We start from the raw sequence: 21,553 nt of genomic DNA, 5'->3' as shown, positions 1-21,553 counted from the left end.
TCCTGTTGTCCCTGCGCAAGTTGGAGGCTGTTCATTGTCTGCCGAAGGCTATAGTAAGCGACATGGGCACACAATTATCTGCTGCTCGCAAGGTTTTAGAGCAGAAGTTGGGCAGCCAGGTAGAGTTTTCTTGGTCCCAGATTCCGACCCGAGCCCACCATTTTATTGGGCAAGCTGAGAAAATGGTGGGATTAACCAAGAGATTGCTGTCCAAGAAGTTGGTGAATAGTTCTGTTAATTTTAATGAGCTCCTGGTGCTGTTGGCAGAGGTTAGCAAGTTAATGAATAGCAGACCGTTGACGATAGAAGCTGCGAATGACGTGGAGAATTGGCGGCTGATTACCCCTGGCCAGCTGCTGGGAAATGTAGACCGCCAGCCGTTGTGCAATGTGGCGATGAAACCGGAGGACCAAATTTCCTCCAGGTTGAAGTTATTAGAAGATTTGTCTGCCCAGTTTTGGACTTCCTACCGCCAGGAGATTTTGCCGAAGATATTAAGGATGTCCAAGTGGAAAGATGAGATGGCGGAGCCGCTAGCTGACGGAGATATAGTGCTGGTTACGAGTACCAATCCGCTGATGAGATGTTTGCGGATGGGCCGTGTGACGAGGATTGAGGATGGGAGAAAGACTGCAAGAGTCTTGTTCAGGCTGACAGATAAATCTCCCCTGGAAGAACATGCTGTATCAGTCAGGCAGTTATTAAAAATTATGATTAATAATTGATTCTTATTTTATGGAAACTGAGATTTTTTTTAGTAAAAAAGCCACATTTTCATATGCCTATTTTTATGCCTAAAATAAGAATCAAGCGAAATGCGATTAATTTTTATTCTATTTCATATGCTCAAATTTAATTTTATTGAGTTTAATTTCTTTTCAAAAGTACAATTCATTATAAAACTTACCTGAAAAGTTTACCAAAAAGGAATAAATGTGTCGAGGTTGCGTGATTCGATATTTATTCTAAGAAAAAATCAAGTATTTTTTTTAGCAGATTTTTTTAAAAAATACATATGAATTTCAATCAAGTAAAACATTTTTATTCAGATCAAGGAATGATTGAAAATTCATAATTAAAGTCTCATATTTTTTTACAAAGAAAAATTGGTATTTTTTTCATAATTTCGATGATATTATTATTATTTTGCTATTATCTAAGTATTGAAAAGTTTTATTGTTGATTAAGATAGTTACAGTTCTTATTCATTAAGTTTGAAAAACTTTCTGCCCAAGGATTTTGAAATATTTTTCTTACTACTCTTTTGATGCTTAACAAATTTAGTTTTAAGTACCTATAAATCTTAATTTTCTTGTCTAAGATTTATTTCGTTTTATATTACCATTATTTGTTTACATTTCAACTTGATTTCGTAGGTACTTATTGATTTATTAATAATGATTTATTACCTATTGATTATGAAATGATTATTAATTAGTATAAGTTGTTATATTTACAACATCATGATTAATAGGATTATCCATTTTAGGATTTGTGTATGTGATCTTGTGAGTGTCATGTGCCTGGAATATTGTATGGTACAAACCAATCCCCATCCTTCTATCCTAAAATGTGAGGTATTATGAGTCCTAGTGAGGAGTATAATATTGTGTATGCATTTCACGGGGTTTCATTTAGTTAGGAGCAAAAATTGTCACGTTTTTCGGGATGTGGCCATTCTCATGTGATTATGGTGAGTTGAGTTTAGTGAGAAATGTTGCTAGTGCTCAGCGCAAAAAACCTTGAATCTCGTTAAGGAAGTTAATTTGACTTTCAAACGGGGGGTGTGTCTTAACCTCTTTTCGAGGAAGCTTTGTGTTTATCAAGATCGAAATTAATTCCTTATCATTATCCCAAATCAAGCGCAAATGTCGTCTTGTTTGACTTTCCTTTTCTAAAGAGACGCGGTATGGATTGTTTATATTTTGATGCGTCCACGTTCGTTACTTTTGATTGATATGTGAGTGTGTGAAGATTTCGGAGAACAAAATTGGGCCTATCATTGGTCTCATAGTGCGTGAACGACCCTAGTATACCAGGGGTTTGAAACCATAAGAACTTCAGGTAGAATTTGTTAATTTTATTTAAATGGAATGGTGTATAGGACGATTATATTTAGTTTAAAAGGCTTTAGCCAGCTAAGCATGAAACTTTATTATGATTAATTATTATGTTTTAGTAATTTTTTATGTGCTTTATTTTTGCATTTAACAATGATTTATTAAACCAAATAATTTTCCTTTAAAGCCAAAGTTTCCAAAGATTCTTAACCGTAGAAAAAAAAATGATTTTAAAAAGCAAATAAGATTACGTGGTTATAAAAAACTGGAATTTTGTATTAATTGATTTTGTAATTTCAGGACTTTGAAATAGTTGCCTCAATAAATCTATAATCAAACCTGCTGTTGAAACTTGATGGTTCCTGGTATTGGGGGTTTGTGTGTTCGTCAACAAGATCTCTAGAACTTCCCGCTAATTCGGAAGTCACACTCAACCAAAGTGTCATGGTTGAGACAAATAATTAGGGATTACTTTGGTCTTTGGCTTTTATCACTCTTTTTATATTTACTTTTATATTGAGCCTTTAGACTTGATAAGTACATATTTGTATAACTCTTAGTGGGGATTATTTTATTTAGGGACAAAGGTCTATAAAAATGGCAACCTAAAAAAGTCACGAAACCTTAATTTCCTTTTTACCTGGATTGTTTTAGAGTCTCATTGATGACAGAAACAATACTCTCTTCAGAATCTGGAGAGGAGGAGACAGAGCTGTCAGAATCCAGATCATCCGTCTATGTGACAGACAGACGTTTTTATACAATTATACAGTGAGTAACAATAATTTCACTGGTTAGAAAACTTATTTATTATAAACACTCTTGACAAAATGAATAATGTTCCTTTATAAATAAATCATGTTTATCAGGAACGCCCAAGCTTTTCATTATTATGGGGTTAAATGAAACTAATGAGATTTTAAAAAAAAATTGAGGGGGTAATTTCACAATTTCAGGGGGGTAATTAAACATCCCTTTTACCCCCGCCCTTAGACGTCTATAATGTTTATCTTCTTTATAGAAACGAATCTAGCTTGGAAGTGCCTTTAGACTGGAAGGACTGATCGAGAGAGATAAAAATAGTTTGCATATTTTGAATTTCTAATGTTAAAACGTATAAATCTCCAAAAATTAAATGCCAAAAGAAGAATATTCTGAAAACATTATTTGAAGAAAAAAAATCTATTTTGTTTAACACTATTTCTAATTCATCTCAAACTTTTTATTGGAATTAAAAAAATTCAAATTGGTTTATGTCTTTTTGATTGTTGTGTATATTTGTATAAAAACCTCTGGGTTGTAGATTTCGAAGGTGAGAAGTTTTGGTGTACTTTTCCTTACAGTTTGGACACCCTGTACCAGTGAGTGACCTGGCTTTCTAAATAGATAGATACATTATTAGATAGGTATGGATAAATAATTTTAGTGCACTTTTTATCATAGTTTCGGGACACCCTGTATCCTGCAGTTAGATACAGGATTAGATAGATTAGATATTACTGATCTGGCAAAAATAAGTAAATATACATAGAAAAACTGATAGAACTATAGATAGATAAAAGGTTAATAGAAATATCAAATAGATAGATTGATTTATAGTCTAAAACCTTCTTAAACCAATACTAAGTTTCACGAAAAGGTAAAACTCAATTGGTTCAGTAGTTATTAAGATCTGAATCTTCAGACATAAAAAACTTTACTACTTTGTATAATTGGATTTACCTGGTATACTCAATATTCTCTCCAACGAGGAGGGATGAGATACCACTGTGCCCACGTCTAGTTTTAGCAAACAGAGGGTGATGCTTCACTATTGGATAATCAAATTTACTAGCCTGTTACATTTTATACGTGTTCATTAATTTTGATTGGAATATAGCTGTGTTTAGTGCCCTAGGAAATTGGGATAGATGTCACCACTTTTGGCCTAACTATTCTATTGACGTCATAGCAGAGGGAAAGAGAAAGGGAAGGGGGAAAGAACCCCCTAGAAAAAATATGGGGTATAGAGAATTTTTTGAAGTCAATATAATAGGTAGGCCAAAAGCAGTGACATTTATCCCCATATTGCTAGGGCACAATAGACAACTACTATTGGAATAAGATATTCAATTCAGTGGCGACCACAGGATTTTGCCTGGGTGGTTGCGGGAAGCTCAATCGAAAATATTTACACTCCCGTCCCCCCACAACCCATAATCTAGGATTGTGTAGAAGTGTGAGCTTTAGGGGTATGTAATACACAAAATAAGAGGGTTTATTGTTAGAGCATTGGGCACTTACATGGGTGCTTCCATCCCCCTTAATTTTGCAATTATGACTCCTTTTTTTCTTCCAAAAATATCATATTGTATTTCTAATAGAAGCACAGCAACTTTATACTTAGGGCTTGTCCTTAAGTCTACACAAAGTCGATGTTTAGACGTTCCACAGTGCGAATTGTCTCTAAATTAGAGACGTACAGAAGGGAGGTGTATCCAACCCTCTTAAATAGAATTGTATAATTGGTTGTTTACTGCACAAGTACAATTAAATATAACTAAATAATACTATAAGAACATGTTCCTTAGTTGGTATTGGAGATAACTGTTTGCTTTCTTCTGCTATTTCTACCCGTTCTACGCCTAAACATAAATGTTGCTTTAATTAAATTATCCCCGAAACCTCTGATTTTTAATAATGAATATTCTAATTCACGGTAACGCCTATAAGCAATCTTCTACCTTTCAATCACTTCACTAATCTTCTGAAAAATTACAAGACTGAGTAAGTAAGTCAGTAGACTTATAGCAATGCTACGCAACTAAAAAATATTCTATAATATAACATTTGAATGAATTTTTAATCTTGAAGAAAAAGTATTAAAATATCTAATTGAGACATAAAATATTTGAAGAGCGTCATAATATTAAGTTTATTTTAGACAAATTAGGAAATTTAAGAAGATTATTTTATATTTCTGTTTAAATTTATATTTCAGACCATCATTAAAAGTTAAGCTCTTTATACGTACTTAAGTTTAAATATAGCTAGTTACTTCGCCACTAGAGCTGAGGCTTAGCCTTAATATTATTATAAGTTAAAAGAATCATATAATCATTACTTTTTTATTGGCATATTTAGCAGGTTGGTATACGGAGTGACGCATGGACGGACAAAAATGATTGAAATTAAAAAAACTCACTCATTGGAAGATTTCTTGGTTTATCATTTGGAAGATCTTCTAACTCAAAACTTTTATGGTTTGTTAACTTTGGCAGTTTTGGAGATTTTAATGGAAGTTTTTCCTGAAAATTGTAACAATAAGATTAATCTACTCAACTCCACTTTATTAATATTTTAACCAAATTTATAAGCGGAGCTCCAACCCTGTGGGGCCAATTGCCTAGCCGTGCGGTTCAATCACCTAACCTAACTTAACCTGACCTAACCTAAAATAAAAGCTACTGTATAAACACGTCGAAACGCTAATAAAAGGCGTTGTCACAAAAGGGACTATACCCGAATAATCTATCTTCCATTGTGATGTTCCTGTTTCACAGTTTTGATTTTAATAATTTCCATACCAGAATAGAAGGGACTGTAAATTATCATGGTACCCAAAATATTATAATTACTATCTCTCCTTTGTGTGCTTAAAACTAAGGTTAATTCAAACTATTCAATTTGTTGAAACTAGCAGTATCTAAACTTTTAAACCAAATATTTTATCCTACAGAGGCGGTTATTTTATTATCAACATTGGGGATGTACATTACTTTATCGTCCTTTGTCTTATCCCTCAAGATCCCTTGTTAATACGCAAAGTGTATTGCTTATATCTTTTCTTTCTTCACTCTGTATGTCATGGCCGCCCGTGGGTTAGTTTGTCTTTATTGGATGTTGCTCTTTTCTATCTTACCTTTACTTCGCTAGAATCCTTCTTTTGGTTACTTGCGTTGACCGTTGGGCTGACCTCAGCTTTTGTTGTTATCAGATTTCCCGCCTTTTCACCCCCTTCCCCTGCACTTCCACTCTCAACAGCTGTTTTCACCTTTCCCTCTGTTAAACAAGTCTCCTCCCCTTCCTCATCCTCCCCAGCTGCTTCATCTTCAGGAACTTTTGCTAGCTTTGTCTTTCCCTCAACCTGGAAATATTTTTAAAAATAATAATAATGTAGAATTTTACAATAAGAGGATTCATTCACATGTTTTGTCAAAAGATCTCGGTTTATGAAATTTATATGTTATATATTTTAATAAATTATCAATAACCTTAAAACAATTAAACAAGGAATAATTTTGCAGCACCATTATACTAATAGGAATGTACCTCAGTAACTTTGGCCAACTTGCTTGACTTGCAGGAATGGTGGAGTTTACTTGGCGATACAACCTACGAAACAGAAAAAAATTGGCAATTAACAGAAAAATTATAACTAGATAGCTTGATAATTCAAGAAAGCTAATATGTAACTAGTTAAGAATAAATAAGCTATAATCATTATTTTCTCGCTAGATGATTAAAAATAGCTACATATGCATAACGTAGAGGAAAGTTTTTTTTTGTCTGAAGCTAAAGATCTTGTAATTTGTTGTACGTTTTAGGGAAGCTTGATAAATGTCCTTAAAGTTTAAGGCTATTTTCTTGAATACATTGATCTCCCCTGAAGACTAGGGGCAAAGCGACTGGTGTTAACTTAAAACCCAAGCAGGACACTAAACAATAGTTTTATGTTTTGACCATTAGATAAACAGGAACTGGATAAATGTTTATTATTTTTGATCAAACACATGAAAATCGAATTACTTCTCTTTTATCATAGCTGAAATGAAATAGGATAGTAAACTTACCTTTGAGCATCCTGGGGACATGGGGCTACTGCCCCTCCCCGGCGGGCTTTCACTAGACTCGCTTGAGTTTGAGGTAGAACGGTTGGATTGACAGGGAATTTGCTTTATCTCTCCTGTACTCCTGAAAGTATGAAAACTTTATTTAGCTTATATTAAAGAAGTATTAGAGTAAATTTTTATCCTCTCATATATGTAGGTTTTATTCTGTAGCTCAAGATTTCTGAACTGAACTGATTGATTTAACGATTTTAGGCTTTGGTCTATTTGATTTTTAGGTTAAAGTCTTAAGATGGATTTAGGCTATTTTTAATTTTCCTTTTGGGGATGATTTTATTTTCAAAGGCAGTTTCTCTTATTTGGCCTTGGTTTAAAATTAAAAACCTCAACATTTTTATATATATAGTTCTAAGATATGTTTTTTTTTCTTAAGAATTCTCGTCTAGAAGTTTGAAGAAGTTATTTATAAATTGTGAAAATCACCAGTTTTCAGTTTTTCTTTGAAAACTAAATTGATTTTTATTTTGTTAACACAAAACAACAAACAATAAATATTTGGATCTTGGTCATGGTAAAATGTTGCCGGAATCGATTATTTCCACTTTAACGATGAACTCTAAATACAGCTAAGGGGAATTCGTAAAAGAAACTTTTGCCCCACTAAAATTTTAGTGAGGCTAAATTATTCCCTCTAAATTTTTAGTTTGCCTTACTGATTTTAGTGGGGCAAAAATTTTTAAGAATCCACCTCTGTTCTCTGTGCAATTTTTCAAACTAGTTCGTTTGTTGACTACAGCTGACTAACTTTGATATATTTGTTGTGTGGTAAAAACATAATTGGTTTACAGCGCGCGACAAAGGATATTGCATCTACAGAGGGGCTATTGTCTATCTTTAAGGCAAAAAATTATATAATATTTTAAAGACATAATGAACACGAAAAAGACAGAAAAAGAGAAAGATAAAGAAAGAAAGAGATAGAGATTGAAAGAAAGGAAAAAAGAGAAAGAAAAAGAAAATTAGAGAAAGAAATAAAGAGTCAAGAGAAAAAATAGAGAAAAGAGAAAAAAAAAGAAATAAAGAGAGGAAGAATTTTTTTTTATTTTCTTTAGTTGTACTATCCCTTGTCCCTACATTTGTGGCTCTGACAGTTTATAGGAATTAATCTTTTCATTATTTATATACCAAATCCTTTATATCAATCATAGAAATTTGACATTCCTAGAAATTAGATTTTTAGATTTTCTATATTTATTTAATCATAAAAATTTAACAATCCAACAAACAAACAACCCTTAGATTGCACGACCTCTGTATGAAAGTTCTAACTTTGCATGGTAAGGCTAAGGCATTTCTCTCTACTCTAACTATTTATATCAAGCAACTAACATAGCAGCAGTAACAACCATTTTTAGCGTATTTAGTTATGACGCAGTGCTGGGCTGAGATTAGAACCTTCCTGACAACGAGCCGATGTACTACGTCATAAGCCACAGTCGGGGGTTGGATAGATAATAGTTATGACCTAACATCAAGGTGTGGCACAAATATAACATAAATACAACTATCCTTGCTATTAATAGATAGATAGATAATATTACCTAACATCAGGGTGTGGCACAAATATAACATAAATACAATTATTCTTACTATTAATAGATAGATATATAATATTACCTAACATCAGGGTGTGGCACAAATATAACATAAATACAATTATCCTTACTATTAATAGATAGATAGATAATATTATCTAATATCAGGGTGTGGCACAAATATAACATAAATACAACTATCTTTATTATTAATAGATAGATAATATTAGCTAACATCAGGGTGTGGCACAAACATAACATAAATGCAATAATCCTTACTATTAATAGAAAGATAGATAATTTTACCTAACATCAGGGTGTGGCACAAATATAACAGAAATACAACTATCTTTATTATTAATAGATAGATAATATTACCTAACATCAGGGTGTGGCACAAATATAACAGAAATACAACTATCTTTATTATTAATAGATAGATAATATTACCTAACATCAGGGTGTGGCACAAATATAACAGAAATACAACTATCTTTATTATTAATAGATAGATAATATTACCTAACATCAGGGTGTGGCACAAATATAACAGAAATACAACTGTCCTCGCTGTCCAGGGAAGTATCACTCTGTAAAATGTTTAGAATATAAAAAGAAGATTTTTATAAAATATAAATCGATGTAAAATATACGTGGATATAGTAACAGGAGAAAAATTAGGTTGCCAACATGGAATTCATTTATTGGTCAGTCCGTTCATCCAGTAGGAGTGGTGGAGATGGGTTGAATGGGGAGTATCGTTATTTTAGCTTGCCTCGAGTTTCATTTTATTAGAGAACATGGAAATCTGGTGTAAGTTTCAAGTAACAATACATCCATTGGATATAGAGTAACCTCACAAATAAAACTAATATAATTATAAAAATATTCTTTAAAAACATTCCTGAATGCTCGAATCTTTGCTGCTATCTGAACCTGTTTCTCCTATTTTTAAAATGACTGTAAAACAGTTTTCACCTTAGCAGCTGTATTTGCGTTCAGCTGCCTTATTTTATGACAGCTGCATTTGTAGCCCTCAGCTTTTAATTTTAAAATTATAGCTTTTCAACCGACAAGTTATTATAATTATTATCATCGATGTACATATTTCTTTAAGTCAAAGCAGTATATCCAATCGAACCCTTACTTCCAACATTATTTTTAATTTGCAGAATAATAATAATTTGCGATTCTTTCATTTGATTCTATTTTTACAAAATCTGCTTACACTTTGTTTTACATCGATTTGTTTAAGATACCGAAAGTCTAAATTTTGCTGCCTTATTTTTAGCAATCTGCAGCTACAACTAAAGTGTTTAATAATACAAGGGCAATTATAAAATTATATGAGATGAAAGCAGCTTAATCCCGATAATTCAACTGTAGCCGCCTAATACTCTCTTTTTTCAACTATCAACACGACCTTTAACGTAGCCGAGATGTTGTTGTTAAACAATGGTTAAAACAGTCATCCCTTTCGATAATCTTCGTTCTTTTTTGCCGTTATCGTCCATGGCAACGGTTAAATCGGCACAGCATCGGCGCATAGTCGGCGATAACAGGTTTGGAGTTTCCAGCGGTGAGTTGCACTCCAGCTTTGGACTTTTAGGCGACCAGGCACCTGCAAAAAAACCATTGATATTTAGTTCCATCAAAATCAAACCTTCGAAAGATACTAATATATTTTTAACTGGAAACTCCGTTTGGTTCTTTCACAGTAAAGTATTAGCAACGGTGTGAAAGTAGGTCGCTGGTAATTTTGTTAACCACTTGAGTTCAGGGAGTTGTTTTAAGAGTCATGAGGTGTATTGGTATAACTATCAGGGATTTAAAGGGATAAGACAATGGCCGATAAATTTATGTACATTGTACGTAAATTTCTAATGATGATACACAAAATTACCCCTTTTGTTGATTACAATTAGTGTTTAAAACGATTTGACACTCAACTTAATGAAACAACCAATCAAGAAAACGTATTTAAACAGACCAATGTCCATCCCCTCCCAGAGACTATTGTAAAAATGTGTATAAATGTGGGGGGGGGGGGGATATTCATAATTTACTGGCACACTGAAGAAAGCTAATTTGCTATAAATAGTAACAGGTAGAGAAGTATATACAAACTTTACATGAATAAAATTAATTAAATCTTAATTATACAGCTTGTTTTTATAGACCAATAAAGGTATTTTTTTTACCAAACTTATAGAGTAGATTTACATTTGCTAAACAATCCAAGAAAAGTATAATATGTATTAAAATTTCAAATACATAAGGATAATCTAAATTAAAATTTCAAATACATAAGGATGATCTATATTAAAATTTTTAATAAATCAACTTGAAATTTCTCGACTTTATTTGTTATTTATTTATCAAGTTCAAAGTTTGTATAGCAAATCATGGATTTAAGAAAAAGTATTTTGATAATATATTTAAATGACAAAGCTACTCTACAATTGTATCCACAGTGTTTAATGCAGCTTCTGATAGGTCCTGGGAAAGATAATAACTATTTTAGGGGAGGGTACCACCACCCTCCCAAAAGAAATGGCCCCTTTACTTTTTCCAAAATTTTAGTGTCCATTGAATGCTCTAGGGACGTTTCCGCTTGTATTTTTATAAATAAACATTTTCGGAATGGCATCTAAAACGGTTAATATCCGCTGGATTAAAACCTGTTTTGAGCCATACAGAATAATCATGTATGGTATCTCATTATGGACATTATCTAAGAATAATAAAATAAAAGCTAAAGATAATTAATGACTGTTTTAATCTTGACTATTAGTTTATTTTCTTATCCTCTTAACTTTATATTTATAACTTTCAAAGTAGATTTGTGAATTTCTAAGAAATGATTTGTTAATTTCTTAAAACCTTTCAAACAGGAGAGAAAATAGTAAAACTTTATAACATAGACGAAATATTTAAGTTTTAATAAGAACGAATACTTGCATTAGCAAGTAGAGATTGTTTTGAAACAAATAACCAAACTTAGAACATGTATTAATGCCTTAAATTTAACTATTGGAGTAATTATCTGAAAATTTCTGTTGAATTTAAGTCTCCAAATGCCCGACAGACAATCCTAAAGGTTGGCTTGCTTCGATACAAAAATACCTCTTTTATGAAAGATACCACGTCTTGTTGCAGTATCAAGACTTTGGTCCCTCTTCAGTCCAAACACCATTATCGGATCAATATTTACACCTAAAACATTCATTTAATAACAAGGATGACAACATCCATAAAAGCGAAGCACTGAAACGGTAGGACAAACGGACATTAACACTTATATAGTGTCAGAACTGAATAATCAGAATATAAATGTATAAGAGTCGAAGCAAAATTGTAAGTAATTTGTTTTAAAACAGGATAACGTTTATAAACATACTTACATTTTCAGGCCTTGATTATAGAGTTGCGTCGCTTATAACATTATACTGTGTTGTCCCAGGAATCAATATACCAAAAATTAGATCAATCGGATGATTAGATTACATAAAAATTAGTTGTTACAAAAGTAAAAAAATCAACATGTTTAAAATGGACGTACGGACATTTTGGTAATCATTATAGAGTTGCTACGCTTTCTAAATCGTACCTAACTACTAAAGGATCACCATGCAAAATTTGAAATTGATAGGACAATTCTAACATGCCTAAATTAACGAAAAAGGCTTACCGTTACGGACGGACCGACCCTAATTATAGAAAAGCTTCGCTTTTAAAAATGCAAATCAAATCTATAGCTTATAGGGATAAATAACATTGTATTCAATTAATGTACTTAACAATAACTTTAAAAGAAATTAGTTTTGAATCAAGCTTTTTGCATTTATTTTGAGTAGTCTCAAAGGTATAAAGGTATAATAATTGTATTCTTTTAAAAGGAATTTAAGATACTTGTAAAATGGTTGCAACTAAGAATTTTGTAGACATACCTTTTTTCCTTGTAAATGATGTCGACGAGGGTTTATTCGGCGACTAAAAAGTTTAGCAATCAAATTTTCATGAAATTTAGCATATATATAGTCATTGTTATAATTTAATCTTTTACATTTACATTTTATCATTTACTTTTTTTGTTTAAAAATTTAAAATATAACAAATTATTTTACAAAGATGTACATTTCTAGCATATACAAAAAAAAAACCTTTTCAGTAAAAATTTTAACTTAATGATACTAAAATACTTGTTGATAGCCCTTTTGGAGACTTAAAATTCATTAGAAATTTTGATTGATTGATTGGCAAGGTTTCCTGAGAGTCACTTTTCTCATCATTTTTCCATTTGTGTAGGATTTTTGCTAAACCTGTTTTGAAAGACATTGGTGGCTTATCCTGAAATAATAAATGAGTAATTGACTGAATCAGCAAGTCTTTGAGTGAGTCAGTGAGAGAAAAGTAGACTGGTGTTAATGGTCTGTTTATAAGGGATCTAAAGGGATAAGACAATGGCCGATAAGTTGATTTACATACTCAATGACGATACAAAATATTTCCACTTCTTAGATTACAATTAATGATTAAAACGTTTGGACACTGAACTTGATGAACCAACCAATCAAAAGTCAATAAAAGTCCCCAAAGTTGTTAATCCAATGAAAAAGAAAACGTTATTTTACTATACAACTTTGGGGGACTAGTGTAATAAACAGCGAAATGTCCCAAAAAAGATTATTTTCATAATTATTCAATTCAGGGTTCTTAAGAGAAATAGTTTAATTTATATAGTTAAACCTCAAACAAAATTATTCCTTCTGTATATAATTAGTAAAAAAGTTTGGACAATACTAGTTAGTACCATCCAATCAATGTAGAAATGGTTTCTTATTTATCAGTAAAGTTTTTATATAATAATTGTTATACAAGTCAAAAAATTTCACCTGTGGTGGAGGTGCGGGGGGAGGTTCTGTTGGGGTTGGTTGGGGCAGGGGGGAAGTGGCACTACCCCTACTTTCTGTTGAGCCTAAAATAGATAAAAAATATCAAAACTTTGAAAATATAAAAGCAAAATGGAAAAGATTAATATATCATAATGTCTAAAAACAACAAAAATTAAGTCTAGTTTAATATTATTTAGAGTCCAGAGCTGGATCTTTAAATCATTTTAGTGATTTAAAGATCCAGCTCTATTTTATTTTTGAATACCTTGGCTAGTTTCAGTTAGTTTAGAGAACTTGTCCCTTAGAGTCTGGAAGCTAGTTTTGAGGCTGGTCGTCCTTGCGGCTCCAGGTTCCAGGTTCGGGTTGGCATCTGTTGGGAGGGACTGTTGGCGAGGCATCTTCTCCTGGATAAAGGAATAGATAGATAAATACTTAGGTGGAGGATAGACTGTTTGACTAGATAGATAGCTTGATAGATAGTCAGATACATAAATGGATAGATAGTCAGACAGATGGATAGATAGTCGGATAGATCGATAGGTAGTCAGTTAAACAGATAGATAACCAGATAGATGAACATACATATAATTACAGATGAATATAAAGTCACGTAGATAGATAACAGAAAGATGATTAGATAAATAGATGGATAATAGTAAAATAGATGGATTGATAGTAAGCAAGATGTATAGATAGATATTTGGATAGATAGTCAGTTAGATGGCTAGATAGTAAGACATAATAGATGTTTATATCTAGATGGATATAGAGACAGATAGAAAGATATATTGTCCTAATACTAGCAGCACATCTACTCAATAACTAGGATATGTCTGTACCCCCGTACAATTGTTACTGGACTATATTGTCTACTCTATAACTTACCTGTAGAGCAACATTTTCCAGTTTCCTCTCCATAAAGTAAAGTTCGTCATTCATGGAAACCTAAAAACAATAGAATTTCCTATAAATTTTTTTTCCCATGGGGTTTAAAATCTCGACAACGTCTAGATAGTAAGTTGCCAACAATAGGAAGTGAAAATATGATATATCATCATTTTGAAGTATTGATTCTTTATTCTGAACCATTTTCTTTAAAACTGATTATTTTGCAAAATAAATTCAATTTTTAATGCATTTTTTATTTTTATTCAAAGCTTTGCACCCGCACTTGCTCTAGGTTTCATTATATTCTTTTGAACAGTTCTCACTACTTTTCAATTAGCAGCCACATTAGTTAAAAATGGCAGCTGGTTGTGGCTACACAGTCATAAGCAGCAGCCGTAAAAATCTTATATCCGGAACCAAAGTCCTATTTAATTTTTTTTGATGATAGTTTATATGGCTCTTAACATGACAATTAATATCTTTAGAAGCTATAACAAACATTTTGAATATACCAGAACGCTCAATAATATGTTGTTATTAAGAAGACAAAAATGAACCTGTTTAATGATGTTGGAGTCCACCTTCTTGGGGCTGTTAGTCTCCGTTATTTCAATTGTTGGATTTGTTCGTCCCATTTGATCACCTTTACCTGGCAATAGAAAATTTAATTTTTAAAGGGACGCATTGGATCGAGGACGTTTAAGTTTATTTTTAGAGCTGGGGGGAGGATTTATATATTAATATGGGAGCAATTAAAATTTATGATAGATATTCCCCCCCCCGCGCAAAAAAATAACGTAGGGACAATTACAACTAATTAAAGTCTTGGTGGGTCAAAAACAAAACTATTGTGTATAATGTCAAAAATTTCCCTTGAAAGAAGCAATTCTATTTTATATCAGGTTGAATTACTTGCAACTCTTTAATTATTAATTTACCTGAATCACTGACAACACCGGCCATTTGTGTGTTGGCAACATTGTCTGTCGTGCATCCTGAAACCGATTCAACAGCTGATTCTCCCCCTGTGTGGGCGGGGGAGGAGGAGGCGGATGGGTTGAGCTCTCTGCGCAGGGCAAGGTAGTGCTGGGTTGTTGGTGATAACACTTTTTCTCCCTAAAAAGTACTTTGTTAGGAAAACTTCTGAAACAATGCAACAAACCTAAGGTGAATGAAGCCGTGTAACGTCATAAAAATGAGGGATGAGTGAAGTGGGAAAGGAAACCCCTAAAAAGAGATGGATTTAGACGTATTTTTATGACGTCACACGGCTGATTTTTTGTGACACTTTGTAAAGCTACAAGGTGAATCATAGACAAAAGGTAAAGGTGAGGTTAAATATCAATGTAGTTACATGTAAGACATGAGTCTGACTGTCCTGTTATCAATTGTTAGATTATCAGAAAAAGAACTTTACTTTTTGTATGTATATAATTGCTTAGTTTTCGAAAAAAAACATAATGCAAATTTTTGTTTGTGATTGCTTTTTGTTAGGTTATATTGAACTCTGATTGATGTAAAAAATCATAAATCTTTTTTATACATCTAAATATTAATAAGAATTGTGTTAGTTTACCTTATTTTTAGAATCTGAAGAACATGCCTCATCCAATTCTGTCTTATCAGGAAAACTAAATGCCTAAAAAATTCAATCATTATAATTTAAAATAAGTTTAACCACCTTTAATTTCACTAGTGACTACGCACCTAGATGTCTCTAGGGGCACTTGTATTGAGGGAGGAGTGAAGTCGCACCCCCCCCTTAAATTTCAATTTAAGTTTTTGGTTGAGTTATATATTTTCTAAGTGTGATTTTCTAATAGACGGGCCAAAAAATAAATTTTCTGTAAATTATAAAGGAACAACGTAATACAATAACAATTTAATACGAAATATTTTGTTCTAAACAACGTCAATATTTTTCTATTTTTAGTAGCGAAGCTACTCTATAATTCACTTTGTCCGTCCGTCAGTCAGTCCGTCCGTCCGTAACGCTATGGGGGAAATGGGATTTACTCAGCTCCTATAAAAGATAGAATGCTGATTTTTTTTGACAACATTCCCATCATTAAGGAGCACAATTGACTATAAAACATCATTGGCGTTCGGACCGATTTTTGGCAGGTTTTAGGCTATTTTAATATTTTTCACATTTTTCTCCATATCTTCAGTGTTTATGGTCCGATTTTCAAAATTTTTTCAGTTACAGATATCAAAATTAAATTTCCCGTCGTTTAAAGGAACAACCATAAGGGCCAGACTGCCTCTTTAGCAGGTTTTAGGCTATTTTTATATTTTTCACATTTTTCTCCATATCTTCAGTGTTTATGGTCCGATTTTCAAAATCTTTTCAGCTATAGATATCAAAATTGAATTTCCCGTCTTTAAAAGAAAACAATCATGATGGCCAGACTGCCTTTTTAGCAGGTTTAAGGCTGTTTTTTATATATTTAACATTTTTCTCCATATCTTCAGTGTTTATAGTCCGATTTTCAAAATTTTTTAGTTATAGATATCAAAATTAAATTTCCCGTCTTTTAAACAAAGTAACCATGACTGCCTGACTGCCTTTTTGGCAGGTTTTAGGCTATTTTTATATATTTAACACTTTTTTCCATATCTTCAGTGTATATGGTCCGATTTTCCAATTTTTTTAAGTTAAGGATTTAAAAATTAATTTTTTTGTCGTTTTAATAAAACAACCATGACGGCCAGACTGCCTTTTATCAGGTTTTTGGCTATTTTTTATATGTTTTACATATTTCCCCATATCTTTGTTTTTTTTATGCAATTTTCAAACTTTTATGGGATATCAGTAACAAAATAATCTTTCCCATTGTTATGAGCATCTTTAATATAATTTACTTTGACCATCGTCATCATGCAAAATAAAACAAGGTTTCATGTTTATTTTATCCAATAAATCTATTCTTGATTTTAGTAAAAACCTTTTAAATCTACCTGTACGTATTCCCATCAACGATTTTTTGTGCTTCGCTACTTATGGATGTTGTCATCCTTGTTATCTTTATTACTCTGATCAATAATTTATGTTCCAAACAATTCTATAAATTGTTTTTATTTTTATTTCTTGTAACAGACATATTGTACGTACAGTACAATATTTATTATTGTAAGATATCTTTATTTTTTTTTAGTAATAGTGCTTCTTTTCCTATTGCATTGGATAAAATGTACCGCACTGTATATTACGGCTAGCAACCATACCTCTAGAGGCATCTATTTTTAAAAAGAAATAATAAAAAAATTTTTTAGGGGACGGGATGTATTTTTTTTCTAGGGGTGATTTTCTTGGGAGGTCATACAAGTTACATAATAGTTAAAAAATCTTTTATGGAACAATTAGAAGCTTCAATCTAAATTAGAATTATATCTGTTACAAGCTACAGTGTGGCCGAATTTGCTGCAGCAGCAAGACGCGGATAAGTAAAAAGTAAGTAACAAGCTACAGTTACCAAAATAATTTGCTACAGACAGACAAAAGGCATCCAGTTATTTTTATAGGAGGCTCTTATTGTTTGATAATTATCTATTCCATTTATTTCTATTCCGTGATTTTATTCTGCGGATAAAATTCGATTTGTTATTGGAAATAATGAAGGCTATTAGAATTTCTCGAGAAAATATCACTGAACATTAACAATCACCTACCTGTATTGAATGTTTCTGTTTGACTAGCATAGGACGTTTCTCTTGTTTGTTGTTAGTGGTTGATACATCACCCTTTACGACTAAATAAAAGGTTAATTTAGGTATAAAGGGGCGATTCTTTTTTTTTCACAGTAGCTTTTCTCCTATTTCTAGACCCTGCGGGGGGCTCTAACCCTGCGGGACCAATTGCCTAATCCAATATAATCTAACCTTAAGGAGCGTTGCCACGAAAGGGACTTAAATTTCAATGAGATTTTATCCCTAACTTTCTGTATATGACTTTTTCGCTAGCCTGTTTAGTTACAGACATATAATGTTGCCTAATTTTTAAAAAATCCGTCAAAACAAGAAATTGTGCTTTTCCTCAAAGTACATATCAAGCAGTAAAAAATCACCCAAACCCGAATTTTTTAAAATTGAAAATTATGGGATTTTTTTACTATGCCTAACCCCTTCGGGGAGCCGCAAACACGCGGGCCTTATACCTGACCTAAATTTAAAAAAGTAAAACTAAAAACTACACTTTATCTTTTTTTCAATTTGTTCAACTGATCAATAGGAACTTTGAGGGAAACAACCAAGAAAGATACTGTTGTCAAAGCTCATACAGGGACATATTCAAGTTGTGGAGTAGCTGCGCAAACACAAAGAATAAAGTTTTCTCTCTTGATAACAATATCTGATGTAAAATAGATTTGTAACACAGTGAAGTGAAAATTAAATTATCTAAATGAAACAAAACAACGCTAATTTTATTCTATTCTATTTTGTGTACCTATTGAAAACAGATATTTAATTTACTATTTACCGAAGGAAAATATAGATAGGTGAAATAGAGAAAAATTTAACTTAAAACGATTTAAAAAGTACAAAATTTTGAGATTTGTAGTTATGCCTAAAATTTAAAAATTCTATAATGTGAAATTAAAATTAAAAGTTACTCAAACATTAAGAATTAAGAATCAAATATACCGAAATATTACTAATTGACGCTTTAAGTGACGGGTATACCTATACTAGGGTTCATCTCAATGAGAGTAGAATATAACTTGTTGGACAAAAATCTTACTTTATGCAACATCTTATTTGCACGACCTTTTTCTTTTAAAAGCTCCATTTGCACCTGATCAGGGGCCAAGACATTCCCTCACCAAAAAAAGATGCTTAAAAAAAGGTCATACCTGGACTTGGAACAGGGGTAGATCTATCGCTGGCATCATTCTCATTCACCTCCTGAAATTACAAATTGCCAAAATCTTTTAATTTAAATTATCACAACTACATAGTTTCATTTTTGTATCTTGAAAAATTTATTTGTGATTGTTTTTTCCAGTTATATTGGGCCTAAATGTTTCTATTCTATTTTTTAAGTTTTTTAAAGAAAATCTGTTAAAAATAATGAAGTATTATAAAAGTAAGGAAAAATTGACAATTATTTAAAAATTTAGCACAACAATTACTACATAAAATTAGAACATGTTGAATATCAAATGTTTTTTTAAAGTTAAAGTGCTTATAATTTATGCCGTTTTAATAGATATATTACAACTTGAATCTTACACCAGATTTTCATGCTCTCTTATAAAACGAATCTTGAAGCGGGCTAAAATAACGATTCTTCTTTCCAACCCCTTTACCCCATCCTCTTACCTCCTATTGAAAGATTAACTGAACAATAAACGAGCTTTCCCCTGTCATAATATCCACGAAAATTCTGCATTCATTGATGTTTTATTTGTTTAGTTGTTGAAATAACTTTAAATATTAGAATTCTGTTGAAATTCAGAATGATAAAAACTGAAGAAAACTGTTGACTCAGTTATTCAGAGAGATTTTATTCTTTTAAAATTATTTTTAGCAGTGAATCTACTCTATAATTAACTTTGTCTACCCGTCTGACAATCAGTCCATAACGTTATTGGGGAAATGTAATTTTATCGGCTGCTATTTAAGTAAGACTGCTGATTTTATTTCCCTTACCTTAGAGCACTACGTATATAACTTATTTGGTCAAACAGTCTGTCGGTTATGATACAAAATACTGTTTTGTATAGGTTTCGTGATTTTAAAAATTATCTTATTTTTTTTTATCAAGAAATATCTGCTCTATTACTCACATGGATAATGTCATCCTTGCTTTTATAGGAAAACTTGTCTATTCTTATGTTCTGTATTATTCTTTTGACTGTTTTATCTTATCATTATGAAGTAAAGATTAGTTGTTTGCTTGAGGTTATGTAGCGATTCAATTTTATACCCTCATCCGAATAGTCCAAATTTTAATTAATCTAATTCTGACTAAAATCATAGCTCGGCAGCAACGAGTCAGCCACCTATAAGTCTCAGGTAAATCATCGAAATATAAACATAAAATTCAGCTAGATGTATAAACATACTCATAATATTGGAATTCGTTTTTACAGAAAAAAATTGAAACATACAAACGAGCTATAATTTTAGACTTAATTGCGGCAACTGCGCGGCTACCGAGTGCTGACTAAAATGAATATTAATAAATTTTAAGTGCAGTTGCTCTATAATTTCATACATCAAATAATTATAAGTAATTTTAAATCTAAGAAATTTGCATACTTGATAATATACTAGCTTTGCATTATTTCATTATAGTTATGTTTTGTAAGCATGTTATATTAAACAAAATGGCATTTGATTTTGAAGAATTTTCACAAAAATAATTCTAATGTTTTGAATGCTTTCTCGCTGTATATTTGATTGATTTTGGGAGTCATCCTAGATTAATTTTCTTCGAGGATTTCTTTTCTAATTTCCGAGTAATTTGTGATAGAGATTTCAATATCTAAAAGTAAAAATTGAACAACTAGTCCATCTTAAAATATTTTGCTACGGTTTAACTGTACTTTAATATTCTTTTTTAGTCTTAAGTTGTTATTGCTGCGCTTCTTGTATCGGCAGTATTAATAGGAAGATGGGGAAATTTGAACTGTAGATTATACTGGGACCAATCTTTTATAGAAAACTTTGATGACCTTTAAAAAGTCTAAATTTTTTAACTACTATTTAAATCTACATAAGGGGTAATTTTTGTTATCATTATATTTTCATCAATTTGTCGTCTATTGTCCTGTCCTCTAAGATCCCTTAGTATAATAAAAATTTTATTAAAATTTAACAAGAAAATCCATAGAAAATATATATTTATTACATTATTTAACTAGGCATAATAAAAAAGGAATATTATTCTTAAAAACAAAATTAGCACTTTTTATTTAGTTAGAGCCATTCTCTGTAGAACTTGATGGTTTTTTGTTGACATTTTCAATTCATTTCTATGAATTTAGTTAGCTATTACCAAATATCTCATGTTTAGTAATTTATTTTAAATTTAGTGTTCGATATATAATGTATATCTATTATCAATAATGATAATAGTTTCATTTAAACATCTGTTAGCTTGTTATTACTAGGCTGCTTATCGACATAAGTTTTCTTGTTGATTTTTATAATTTGTGTCCCAACTCTTGTAGAAGGCCCAGATAGGAAGAATATATGGGTCTCTAGAGATTTTGTGTAACCCACACTAAAGTAACTAAACTAAATTTGTCACAAAATGAGAATTAGGTCCCACAGTAACT

The 21,553-nt window shown here is 31.6% G+C and overlaps 1 protein-coding gene across 2 annotated transcripts in view; it reads right to left on the bottom strand.

Moving 5' to 3' along the window:
* fid (class I SAM-dependent methyltransferase fire dancer) overlaps positions 1 to 21,553 on the bottom strand; it is a 158,456-nt gene that overhangs the window by 16,418 nt on the left and 120,485 nt on the right. For both annotated transcript variants that reach the window (XM_080160525.1, XM_080160526.1), the window contains exons 25-46: positions 19,121 to 19,172; positions 17,940 to 18,019; positions 15,844 to 15,906; positions 15,206 to 15,383; positions 14,825 to 14,916; positions 14,265 to 14,324; positions 13,645 to 13,783; positions 13,380 to 13,462; positions 12,756 to 12,834; positions 12,435 to 12,479; positions 11,611 to 11,700; positions 9,961 to 10,105; positions 9,392 to 9,431; positions 9,007 to 9,077; positions 6,893 to 7,013; positions 6,372 to 6,434; positions 5,962 to 6,186; positions 5,245 to 5,347; positions 4,628 to 4,684; positions 3,783 to 3,897; positions 3,351 to 3,438; positions 2,701 to 2,795 (exon numbers count right to left, since the gene is read on the bottom strand). In XM_080160525.1, coding sequence (XP_080016651.1) covers positions 2,701 to 2,795; positions 3,351 to 3,438; positions 3,783 to 3,897; positions 4,628 to 4,684; positions 5,245 to 5,347; positions 5,962 to 6,186; positions 6,372 to 6,434; positions 6,893 to 7,013; positions 9,007 to 9,077; positions 9,392 to 9,431; positions 9,961 to 10,105; positions 11,611 to 11,700; positions 12,435 to 12,479; positions 12,756 to 12,834; positions 13,380 to 13,462; positions 13,645 to 13,783; positions 14,265 to 14,324; positions 14,825 to 14,916; positions 15,206 to 15,383; positions 15,844 to 15,906; positions 17,940 to 18,019; positions 19,121 to 19,172 — 2,084 coding nt within the window. The remainder of the gene's footprint in view (positions 1 to 2,700; positions 2,796 to 3,350; positions 3,439 to 3,782; positions 3,898 to 4,627; positions 4,685 to 5,244; positions 5,348 to 5,961; positions 6,187 to 6,371; positions 6,435 to 6,892; positions 7,014 to 9,006; positions 9,078 to 9,391; positions 9,432 to 9,960; positions 10,106 to 11,610; positions 11,701 to 12,434; positions 12,480 to 12,755; positions 12,835 to 13,379; positions 13,463 to 13,644; positions 13,784 to 14,264; positions 14,325 to 14,824; positions 14,917 to 15,205; positions 15,384 to 15,843; positions 15,907 to 17,939; positions 18,020 to 19,120; positions 19,173 to 21,553) is intronic.

This window comes from Acartia tonsa, chromosome 5, assembly GCF_053477335.1.
Source record: "Acartia tonsa isolate MP-2025a chromosome 5, ASM5347733v1, whole genome shotgun sequence".
Lineage (NCBI taxonomy): Eukaryota > Metazoa > Arthropoda > Copepoda > Calanoida > Acartiidae > Acartia > Acartia tonsa.
Note: the sequence above shows the minus strand (reverse complement) of the source record. Positions and strands in the feature narration are given on the sequence as shown.